General features: G+C 44.3%; 2 protein-coding genes and 1 pseudogene across 8 annotated transcripts in view; 2 read left to right on the top strand and 1 right to left on the bottom strand.

Annotated features, from left to right (window-relative positions):
• Slc7a6os (solute carrier family 7 member 6 opposite strand) overlaps nt 1-6,459 on the bottom strand; it is a 41,458-nt gene extending 34,999 nt beyond the window's left edge. For 3 of the 4 annotated variants that reach the window (XM_087215495.1, XM_087215541.1, XM_087215469.1), the window contains exons 1-4: nt 6,268-6,459; nt 5,875-6,150; nt 1,914-2,120; nt 814-934 (exon numbers count right to left, since the gene is read on the bottom strand). In XM_087215495.1, the coding sequence (XP_087071621.1) occupies nt 814-934; nt 1,914-2,120; nt 5,875-6,150; nt 6,268-6,459 (796 nt within the window). Of the gene's footprint in view, nt 1-490; nt 597-813; nt 935-1,913; nt 2,121-5,874; nt 6,151-6,267 lie in introns of all 4 variants that reach the window. The other variant, XM_087215571.1, reaches the window with a different exon arrangement.
• Nucleotides 1-11,778, top strand: part of Prmt7 (protein arginine methyltransferase 7) — a 67,820-nt gene that overhangs the window by 9,522 nt on the left and 46,520 nt on the right. For 2 of the 4 annotated variants that reach the window (XM_013071530.3, XM_004842973.3), the window contains exon 1: nt 6,484-6,638. The exons of 1 other annotated variant lie outside the window; for it this stretch is intronic. The gene's annotated coding sequence lies outside the window, so the exon portion shown is untranslated. Of the gene's footprint in view, nt 1-6,483; nt 6,639-11,778 lie in introns of those variants that run through there. One more of the 4 variants, XM_021256802.1, reaches the window with a different exon arrangement.
• LOC147830634 (U2 spliceosomal RNA) lies at nt 8,033-8,135 on the top strand (annotated as a pseudogene).

Below are 11,778 nucleotides of genomic sequence, written 5' to 3'. Positions count from 1 at the left end.
TTTGTTCTCCATTTAAAAATACTTGCTTAATAAAGAAAATTTGGAATATAGAACTTCTTTCTTTCTTTTTTTTTTTAAAAAAATTATATTTCCACCATCTAAACAAAGTTAACACTGGCAGATTCTGTCATTTACCTCTATAGGATTTTATTCCATTGAGTAACTGTTCCTTTATTATAAGACATCAGGAAATGATTTTCGTTGGCTACACTTAGAGGAATGTGGTCAGTCACCAGAGAAGCTGGGTTGTTCTTCCTCCAGGTACCATGCCTGTACTGCATCTTTCTCAAAACAGGTGGGCCAGGCATGGTGGCATATGCCTGTAATCTCAGGACTTGGTAGGCTGAGGCAGGAGGATTGCTGAGAGTTTGAGGCCAGCCTGGACTATGTAGTGTCTCAAAAACCAAAACAAAACTAAAGAAACAAAAAACAGCTGGAAATGCAGTAGTCTTTTGAGAGGTTAGGTAACTCATGCAAACCTTAGGCCTACCTCCTGGTGAGCCTAATAATTTCGTGATGGAAGTAGGGAAAGGACGAAAGTCTATATGTTTTACTTAATCCCAGTCACTGAAGTTGGTGCAGTATTGTCTTATTTCCTGGGGAGAAAATAAGGCTCAGTGAAGTAATCTGCATAAGACCCAAGTAGGCTATGACAGAACTAAGGATCTGAACCCCACACCTGACTGACAGATTCCCAGCAGTTCCTCTAGAAACACTGCTCAGTGGCAGAGAAGGGAGGCAAGCTGACATATTGATTATGCTGTCACCTCATCTTGGATCTTAGCAGTCCCTCCCATCTAGGCTGCCACTCACCTCTGGCATCTTTCTCTCCATCACTGCTCTCCTCTTCTGGGTATTCATTGCGCCAATTATTCTCACTGTTCTCATCATCTTCATCTTCGTAAGTGTCTTCTGGTTGCTCATCATCATTCACCTGCACATCTCAACAGAGACATGAATCTTAAGTCAAAATGCTCTCTGGGGTAAGATGTTAGCATACTAGCCTGGGGAGATTCGGGTAAAGGGGCCATGTGGATAAGAAAGCAGACTAGGAGTTGGTTTGGCTCTGCTGCACAACAGGCTCTGGTAATCTTATGCTATGAGGGGGTGATAGAAGCCCTCCTCTATCCAGCGCCCAGCTCAGACACCACATTCCAGTTCCTCCAGAAGGGGATGCCGGATAGAGGAGCAACAGCTCTTAACAGAAATGGTACCAATCTTCAAATTCCTAAAGGGCACCCAGCTGGGAGAGGGATTATATGGGTGATGCCAAAGGTCCAAGTCAAAACTTGAGAGTAAGGGATACAAGAAGGCAGGAGTAGGTAAGGGCCGAGTAGTATCCAACGATGGATAACTGACTGCAGAGTTACAGTTCTAGTGCAGGTGCAGGATAAGGTGATTTACTCACAATGTCAGTGTGACTGGTGCAACTGGATTCTATTAATTGTATTAGGATTTAAGAAAAATGGCTTAAGATGGATATAAGAATAATGGGCTGGGGGTTTAGCTCAGTGGTACCACGCCTGCCTCAAAAGCGCAAGGTCCTGAGTTTGATCCCCGGTACCAAAAAAAAAAAAAAAAGAATAATGGTTCTAGGGTGTTAGCATTCATCATCCAAGGTTTTCTCCTTTCAAGATACAATAAAAACATAAGTTGGGTTTGGTGGTGTATGCTTGTAATACCAGCACTCAGGAGGCTGAGGCAGGAGAATTGCCAGGTTCAAGGCCAAATTGGGCTATACAGTTAAGTTCCACGCCAGCCTGGACCCAATAGGGAGACCCTGAAAGATATAATCCTTTTAACCAAAAACAATAAGTAAAAATAATGCTTGTCAGGAGTGAAGCTCAGTGAGGCAAAACACCCTGAAAGAGGTGAGGCTGTTATATGTCTTCTCTCCTCATGGGCCCCCTTACCAGCTCCCATTCCTGGGTATAAGGCTGCACAGAGAGGATGTTTTCAATCCACCCTGGAGTGGCTGACTCCAAATAATAGATGTCATACACATAGTCGTTATGCTTTTGTTCCTCCTGGTGTCCAACTCTTGGTCCATCCTCAGATATAGTTAACCGCTCACGGATCAACTCTACTGAATTGCAGAGGATCACATCTGGGTCAGATGTCTGTAATGAAAACACAAATGACACATGCATGACTCAATACATGATGCTGCAAGAGGAGGAACCCAAAAACTAGGCAAAGAAAGGCCTGCTACAGTCTCCCTGTTGTGGTCAAGGTTCTTTTCTTACTAGTGTCTTCTTAATTAGCTACAAAATCAAAAGTGTCTATAAAATAAATGCATGCAGTTCCTCTTTTCAGATAGAAACCTGCAAGATAAGCCTCCTGGTCTTTTGTGCTTGGCTGAGACAAAAACTTATGGGAATACTGACCTGATGAGAGGAGGGGAAGCAAGATGAGCTGGCCAGTCTTGCTCCCAAGATCTTAGTTAAACTTCCTTCTATAGATCTTCTGAGTTTCTGTGATACGATCCTCTCGCCCTGGGGATCCACAGGCTGACCTTGAAATGGGTTTGCAATTTGTGGGGCCTCTTAGAGGCCAAAGGCAGTTCCTGGTGACCACTATCACTTATCATTTGACTTGCCTTGTACTGACATCTTGCTTTTAATCACAAAATGGCTCACCTATAATCGTTCTACTAGAAAGAACAGTTCAAAATGAAATGTCCCAGAGGGCTGGGGATTTAGTTCAGTGGTTCCAGCGCCTGCCTCGCAAGCGCAAGGACCCGAGTTCAATCCCTGGTACCAAAAAAAAATTTTTTTTAAGATGGGTGTAGTGGGCATATGCCTGTCATCTCAACACTTGGGAAGCTGAGGCAGGAGGAGCATTCAGAGTTCGAGGCCAGCCTGGGGTACACAGTGGGTTCAAGGACTAAACAGTAAGATACTATCCCCCCCACACCAAAGTCAATAATTTTAAAATCTCTTTAGGTATTTTAATGCCTTTACATCCAAACATAGTAATTTACATTTTAAAACAGGCCACAACTATTTTTGGAATTCCCAACACATAAAGACATGCTATTTTACTATAACTGCATATTCTACAAACTATAGGCTTGCCAGTAGTGCCATCAGTTACCTGTTCCCTGCTAGTCTAGTAGGCATAAAACCTCAAGCATGCTTTAGTCTTAAATTCATATTTTAAAAAATTCATATATATTTATAATTACTCTGTAAACATTTCTGATGTGTTCAAAGTATATATTGCTTTATTGTGGAAAAAATCTCTTAATATCCTTCAGCCAGTTTACTAAATTTTCTTTTTTTTTTTTTTTGGTTCCGGGGATCGAACTCAGGTCCTTGTGCTTGCACAGCAGGTGGTGAAACCACTGAGCTAAATCCCCGGCCCTTAATTTTTAATTTTTTTATTTTTTGGTACCAGGGATTGAACTCGGGACCTTGTGCTTTCTACTAAGGCCTGGCCCTAATTTTGTTTTTTTTAAATAAAACTGCGTGACGGGCTAGGGATTTAGCTCAGTGGTGCTGTGCTTGCCTCTCAAGTGCAAGGTCCTGAGTTTGATCCCCAGTACCAAAAAAACACAAAAAACAAAACAAACAAAAAAAACCTGAGTAAGCTGTTTAACCTGATTTGACTCTAGTAAATCCTGATTTTTTTTTTTTTTTTGGTACTGGGGATCGAACTTGGGTCCTTGTGCTTGCACAGCAGGCAGCGAAACCACTGAGCTAAATCCCCAGCCCTAATGAGTCCTGATTTACTTTTCAAAACCTGTAACCTGGGCTGGGAGTGAAGCTCAGTGGTAGCTCAGTGGTAGAGTGCTTGCTCAGCATACCTGAGGCCCTGGGTTATAGACATCAGGCTGAAATTGCTATCTAGTTATACTAGCACAATAATTTATATTATTTGCAGATTCATTTTAAATTAAAACATAAAAACTTTATAAATGATTAAAATGAGGGATTTTTAAAAGTTTATCAAGAAGGGGCATACCCAATGTTGAGAATTCTGTTTCTGTAGTTTTACTGCATGTAGTAGACTGTTTTGTGGACCTAAGCACAAAATAAACTTAGCAAATATAATGTAGTGGAAAAGGCACTGGACTAAGTGTGAGATCTAAATTCTAGAACTAGGCCAGGGATTCAGCTCAGTGGTTCCACCGCCTGCCTTGCAACCACAAGGACCTGAGTTCGATCCTTGGTACCAAAAAAAAAAAAAAAAGAAAAAGAAAAATAATAAACTCTAGAACTAAATCGGCCTCAAACTTGGTATGCTGCTCAGGACTAGTCCTTTACCCTCTTTGATGAATTTCCCTGTCTGCTCTATATCTCCTTTGTTTCAGTGATCCTCTCATCTCAATTATGGTGAAAAGCAATGTCCTTACAACTACCTTGCTATAGAGTCTAACGAGCACTCCTCTAACTCAGTTCCTTACCACTCTCCCATCTCACTGGACTCTAGGCACACTGACCTTAAAAACATCAGACTAACTAGCCTTCAGGGTCTTTATACTTTCAGGTCCTCTGCTCCACTGCTCAGTCTCTTCCCAAGATATCCCTAATGCCCAGTGCTATGGTTTATATCAGATGGTCCCAAAGCCTCACATGCTCATTGGTGAGGCTTCTGGGAGGTGAATGGATCGTGGGGGTGTAATATTCACCAGTGGATTAATTCTCTGATGAGTTTATAGCTAAACGTGATGTTGGGAGATTAACAGCCTGTTGGCAGGAGGTGGTGTGTGGACTTGGAAGTGTATCTCCTTCCTCCCTTCCTTCATTCCCATTTTTTTCCTTTCTTTCTTTTTTTTTTTTTGAGACAAGGTCTCACTATGTAGCCCAGGCTGGCCTCGAACTCCTGGTGATCCTCCTACTTCAGTCTCCGAGTGTTGAGATTATAGGCCTGTACCACCATGCCCAGCTATCCCTGTTTTTTTGCTACCACATCATGAGCTGTTTCTCCTCTGCCAGGACACCTTGCCTTGGAGCCAGCTGACTATAGAGGGAAACCTCTAGGCACTGTGAGCCAAAATAAACTTTTCCTCCTTTAACTTGCTGGTGTTGGGTATTTTGTCCCAGTAACAAGAGAAGTTACTGACACCCAGCCATTTGCCTTCTTCAAATCTTTACTCAGATATTTTCTTTCCATTGTTTTGTTTTTTGTTGTTGTTGTTTTTCTTTTGGGACCGGGGATCGAACTTGGGACCTTACGCTTGTGAGGCAGGCTCTGGAACCACTGAGCTAAATCCCGGGCCTTCCATTGTTTTGTTTTGAGACAAGTTGTCAGGCTGGCTCCTAATTCACTATGTAGCCCCACGCTGGCCTCGAACTCCTGGTCATCTTCCTGCCTCAGCCTCCCAGAGTGCTGGGATTATAGCCATGTGCCACCACGCCCAGTTCAAATGTCTTCTTCCCAATGTGACTTTCGTGGAAATGGCACTGCTTTTTTCCTGCTCCTTCTTCACCAACCCTTACCACCATCTGACATTGAGTTGACTTGTTTAATGTTTCTCTTCTCTACCTGAATGTTGGCGCTAATAGGACTGACTGCTGTCTCCAAAGAATTTAAAAACACTACCTGGCGGGCCGGAGATTTAGCTCAGTGGTACCATACCTGCCTCTAAAGCGCAAGATCCGGAGTTCAATCCCCGGTACCGCAACAACAACAACAACAACATCCCCCCAAACCCCCAAACAAACAAAAAAACAATTCCTGGCACATAGTAGGCGCTTAGTTGATACATGTACAGTAGAGTGAAAACCAGATCAATACAATGAGCCAGTCAGGCCAGAGGAATTATCCATCCCTAAGGTTAAACCGTGTGCCGCCTCTTCAAGTCCTGTTCTCAGATACAGATTCCCGGTACAATCCAGAGACACCCAGTGCCCATAAAATGATACTCACTTTGTTGGAGTCCGTGGAGGCGGCCTCTGGGTCTCCCTCTTCATGTACCAGGTCCAACAGCTGGAAGCCTGAGTCCCCGGCAGCTTCTGAGGTCCCTGGCGCGTACTCAGACTCCAGGCTGCCGGAGGTCCCTGACGCTCGGCGGCTGGAGACCACTCGGTAGCGGCCCTCTTTCCTGACCTCCCTAGCTGTGGCGCGGAGATCGTGGCGAATACGCTGCTGGCTGCTCCAGGAAGGGCGCAGGGCAGCCCGCACGAGCGGCTGGATTGGCTCCTCCTGGAGAGGGGACATCAAAAAGGGTTTGAAAGAGTCTTTAAGGGGGATGAAGAGCTTAGGAAATGATGGCCGAAGCCCTAACATCCCCTCTCTATAGACTGCATCCCCGTCTAATACCTGGGAGCGCACGGTGGCCACCAACTGAAAGACATTATTCTCTGCCGCTCTGTCCAGACGCTCTGGTATCTTCTGAGCAACAGACTCGACCTCGCCGCTTCTGAGGCGTTTACAAGCCAATACCAGAGCGTCAGCGGGGTCCACGCTGTGTTTCCGCTTTACCCGGAGCACTGCAGTCCTGCCGGCATCCATAGCCACTGTCGCGAAGCACTATGGGAAAGCGCGTGGGACGAGGCGAGAGCCTCCCAGTTCCGCTGTGGGCCCCGCCCCCGGCATGCTCCGCGAGCTCCCTGAGTTCCTGTCTCCCGCGCACCGTACCCGCGGCAAGATGGCGTTGGCGGCTGAACCAGAGGCAAAGGTCCTCTCTGCGGGTGAGGCGCCGGGCGTACTGGGAAGGTGGGGTCGTGGTTAGGATCCTGGGTCCAGCCAGCGCCCTGTCCTCAGCCTTAGAGGTCCGGCGGGAGCGCTAGCGTGGACGTACTCCAACGCTTAGTTGCCCATCTCTTTGGAACCTTTACAGAGTCCGCTTGGGGCGTCTCGGAGCGCCCTGGCTGGCGGGAGAGCGGAGCTCTAGGTAGTTTCAGCTCCTCAGTTCAGCCAGGTGATTACCTTCTCTGGGCTCGTGGCACCACAGCGTGGGGCCTAGGTCACAGCACTCGTGCCTAGCGCCTCGAGTCAGCTGCACAGACCCAGACCTCAGTCGTGCTCAGCTTCAGCCTTCGCACCCCGAACTGGACAATTCTCTATTCAGGAAAATCTGATAGCACGTTTTTCATAGTCACTGTTCTAAGTAGTTGGAAACCAATCTATTTACATACTAGTCACGAGCAGTCTTCTAAGTGTGCACCCTACATGGACATACTTCTTTAATCTTTTTTTTTTTTTTTTTTTTGGTACCGGGGATCGAACTCGGGTCCTTGCGCTTGCGCAGCAGGCGGCGAAACCACTGAGCTAAGTCCCGGCCCTTCGTGGACATACTTCTGCTTGAAATCCTTAGGTGGTTCCCACTGTGTTACTTAGAACGAATTTCAAATGCCAGAGCCAAAAAGTCTGGTGTAATTTGCAGGAGCCCACCTCTAATCTTTTATGGTTTCTTCTCTAAGTGCTTCAGTCATTCAGGTTTTTATCACATTTTAGTTATGTGTCTCATTCTTTCTACCTTACAGCCTTTTCTTGAAAAAGCTGGGATAAGGATCCCTGCTAAATTTGGCAGCCACGGTGGTGTAAGTGTATAATTCCACCTACTAGGAGGCTGAGGCAGGAGGACTGGGAGTCCTAGCTTAGCAGCACCCTGTCTCAAAGATAAGTAAAAAAGGGATGGGGAATCTCAGTAGTAGAGCACTTGTGTAGCATGCACAAGGCACTGGTTTTAACCCCCAACAACTCACAGTTACCACTCCCCAGCTTTTACCCCGGCTTGTCTTGGAGATCTCAACTTAAAAGCTGTCTTCCTCAAAGAACCTTTCCATAACCTTATTCCCTTTCCGTAATGCCCTGTGCCTTTTCTTTTTCTTTTTTTTTTCCCTCTGTACTGAGGATCAAACTCAGGACCTTGTGTTTTCGAGGCAGGCACCTTGCCACTGAGCTAAATCCCTGGCCCTGCCTTTTCAATCTTGAACTCATATAGTCCGTAACTTTATATTACTCTCTCTCCTGTTACAAAGCTGAGGATTTAGCTCAGTGGCGTTGCGCCTGCCTGGCAAGTGCAAGTTCTGAGTTCCATCCTTGGTACCGGAAACAACAAAACAAAACCCCCAAACAAGTTATCACTTCTTGGCCTTTTGGCTAAGATCAAGTGTAGTACCTGTTATAGTTTAAACTCTGGGCGGACAAGAACCTTGTCTATATTGTGGTGGCCCCAATCCCTAACACAGTACCTGGTTTATTGAAGGTACTAAGTAGGCCAGGGATTTAGTTCAGTGGTTTTGCCACCTGCTGCGCAAGTGCAAGGACCCGAGTTCGATCTCCGGTACCAAAAAAAAAAAAAAAAAGTACTAAGTAAGTTTAGAATGAATGATTAGAATATCTACTCTGAACTCTGATTAATAATGCTATTAGGGGGCTGGGGATTTAGCTCAGTGGTTCTGCCGCCTGCCTCCCAAGTACAAGGTCCCAAGTTCGATCCCCAGTACCAAAAAAAAAAAATAATGCTATTAGGTTTTGGCATAGTGACTTCCATTTATTCCTCGTTTCTATAAGGAATGTGAGTTTACAGCTCTTGCAGAATGAGAATGAGAAAGGAGTCAGTGCAGGGTGCACTCCTGTAATCCCAGCACTTGGGATGCAGAGGCAGGAAGTTTGAGTTCGAGGCCAGCCTGGACTACATAACGAGACCCTGTCTCAAAAAAAGCAAAAAATCCCATAAAACATAAAAACCCCACAAGGAGTACTTTAAATTATTCCAGGCTCTCAGTGACCTGGGTCCACACCTATTAAAAAAGAGAGTTGGGCCAGGGATTTAGCTCAGTGGTTCCGCTGCCTGCCTTGAAAGTGAAAGGTCCTGAGTTTGATCCCCAGTACCAAAAAAAAGAGAAAAGAGTCACAGAATGTCTCCTGAATCTGGAGTGTGGGCTCTTTCTGAGCAGACAAGTCATAATAATAACCTGTGGTAATTTACTCGTAAGTATGTAATGTTTACCCAAAAATTAATAAAATTGTCAACACAGCATATGGTTCCCATCCTCAGACTTTATTGGTTTAGGCCTGGGGATATAGATCAGTGGTAGAGCACTTACCTGACATGCTGGAGTCCCTGGGTTCAATCTCCAGCACTGTGCCTTCTATGACTTTACAGTTCTAAAAAGGCATTGTACTCCCAGTTATACCCTCAAATATTCCAGACAACAAAGGAATTCCACTTACCAAAGTTCTTTCCTACTATCTTAACCTTCAGAATTGATTCTACATGGACCACAGGATAAGGGTTTCAGGATTTTTTCCTATATGGACCTCACCAACATGTTTGGGTCTGTTTTTTGAGGTAGGGTCTCCCTTTGTAGTTCAGGCTGGCCCTGAACTCACTATGTAGCCCAGGCTGGCCTCGAACTCACGGGAGTCCTCTTGCCTCAGCCACCCAAGTGCTGGGATCACAGGTTTGCACTTCCATATCCGGCTTGTTCATTTTCTCTTTAACCAAACTGATTTATTCAATGTGTATGATTATCTAAGCCTTTCTCATCTGATAAAGTGCCTTCCAATCCTGTCCATCTTTTTTTTTTTTTTTTTCAATACTGGAGATTGAACCCATGGCCTTTGAACTAAACTATATCCCTGACCTTTTTTTATTTTTGTTTTGAGACAGGGACTCACTAAGTTGCCCAGGTTGGGTTGGAACTTGTGATCCTCCTAATTCAGCCTCCCAGAGTGCTGAGATTACGGATATGCATCGCTACCTGGCTCTATCCATCCTTCAAGCCTTTTCTGAACATTTAACCAGATGGGATAATCTCCCCCCCCCCCCCCCCCCCGGCCACCATGAGACAGATTCTCACTATATAGTTGAGGCCCTTGGAGTCATTGTGAAGCCCAGGCTGGCAATCTTCCGGCCTCAGCCTCCCAAGAGTTGGAATCACAGGCGTGCACCACCACGCCTGGCTATTTTTTCTCTTTATTACAGTGTTTTGTGGACAGTTTTCTAAAGCACATCAACAGATTCTAAAAATTTTAGATATTTTGTCTTTAAGTATTAGTATATGAAATATACAGAACTGATTATAGCAATGCTTTTTAAACTGCAGATTATAACCCCATTGGTGAGATATACTCAACTTGGTGGATCATGACCAACAATTTTAAAAATAAAAATAAAATAGAAAATAAGGAGGGCTTTCCCCATAGACAGGTTCAATATTTTGTGTAACTTACAGTTTTACATGCATGTGTGTATATTGATTCTCAGTGTAAAGTACAGTATGTTTCCTATTTGGGCTCTCAGAACATTTGAGAATCACTAGTTTAGATGATAGACATGCTAAAATTTTGAGTAGGATTTTACCAAAGGCAAATTGACTACTTTTAACCAGGCATTGACTGCCTGAGTCTTTTCGGAAAAGATTGTTTTCCCATAAGCTTTTGTAAGAATCCAGTATTTACTTAGTCTAGATAATTTCAAAAGAAAGTCAGAAACTCTGGCCAAGAAAATGCCTTCAAGAAGATTTAGGATAGAAGCAAGATATATCATGTACAGGTACGAATTCCCTATGATGAATGTTATCATTACGTATATCTAAAATGTACTAGTAAATATTTTGCTTAACAAAAAAAAAGATTTAGCTTTTTTTTTTTTGGTACCGGGGATCAAACTCGGGTCCTTACGCTTGCTCAGCAGGCAGCGAAACCACTGAGCTAAAGCCCTGGCTCCCCCCAAAAAAGATTTAGGAGCACCAATGTTTAGGAAGATGGGTGCTGATTTCTGAGTAGTAGACTAGTGCTAGCAGAGCCTGGACCTGCCTAGGAACACCTTCGAACTTGGTGCTGGGTGCTTCTCTGCTTCCCCCAAATGGATCTCTTTTGGGAGACAAGCCATACAAGACATGAATCTGGTAACATTTTATGTATTTGAAGCAAAATTTTTAGATGAGGGAAGGTTTTTTGTCTGTTTCTTTTTTTTCTCCTTGGTACTGGGGATGGAACTCAGGACCTTGTTCTTGCAAGGCAGACTGGCACCACTGAGCTAATTCCCTGACCCTGAGGGAAAGTTTTTTTAAAAGTTACTCTTAAGGGGCTGGGTCAGAAAAAAAAAATCATTCTTAAGATTAAATTTTGATTAGATAAGTTGTGGTTTGGATCTAAAATGTCCCTCCAAAAGGCTTATGTGTTTAAAGGTAGGGCTTTTGGAAGGTGATTAGACCATGAGGACTTTTAATTGATGAATTCATAATTTGATGGCATTATTGGGAGGTGATGGAAGTTTAGGAGATGGGCCAAGCTGAAGGGAGTGGGTCTTGGTGGTGTGCTCTTAGGGATTATCTTTCCTATACCATGCCCTTCCACCATGATGTTTCTACCTTGCCACAGGCCTAAAAGCAACAGAACCAGCGAACTTGTGACTGAAACTGAGCTAAATAAACCTTTTGTCCTTTAAATTGTTATTCTCTGGTATTCTGTCCTAGCAAAAGAAAGCTAACTAGCACAGAGTAATTATCAAAGATAGCGAAGTAGCAGGCACAGTGACACATACCTGTAATCCCAGCTACTGGGAAAGCTGAGATTGTAGGATGGCAATTTTGAGCCCAACCTGGACAATTTAGTGAGACTGTGTCTCAAAAGGAAAAAATTAAAAAGGGTGGGAGTTATAGCTCAGTCATAGAATACTTGCCTAGTGTGTGCAAGGCCCTATAGGTTCAATCCTTAGTACCACCAAAAAAAAAGTGAAGTGTAAAGAATGATAATATGAATACCTGTGTTCACACCATTTTTTTTTTTTTTTGTACCGGGGATTGAACTCGGGACCTTGCTCTCGTGAGGCAGGTGCCGAAACCACTGAGCTAAATCCCCGGTCCCTTAGACCAA

The sequence above is a fragment of the Heterocephalus glaber genome, unplaced genomic scaffold (genome assembly GCF_053883595.1).
Source record: "Heterocephalus glaber isolate CG9 unplaced genomic scaffold, H.glaber_assembly_v1.0 deba00000071, whole genome shotgun sequence".
Lineage (NCBI taxonomy): Eukaryota > Metazoa > Chordata > Mammalia > Rodentia > Bathyergidae > Heterocephalus > Heterocephalus glaber.
This window is presented reverse-complemented; position numbering and strand designations above follow the sequence as displayed.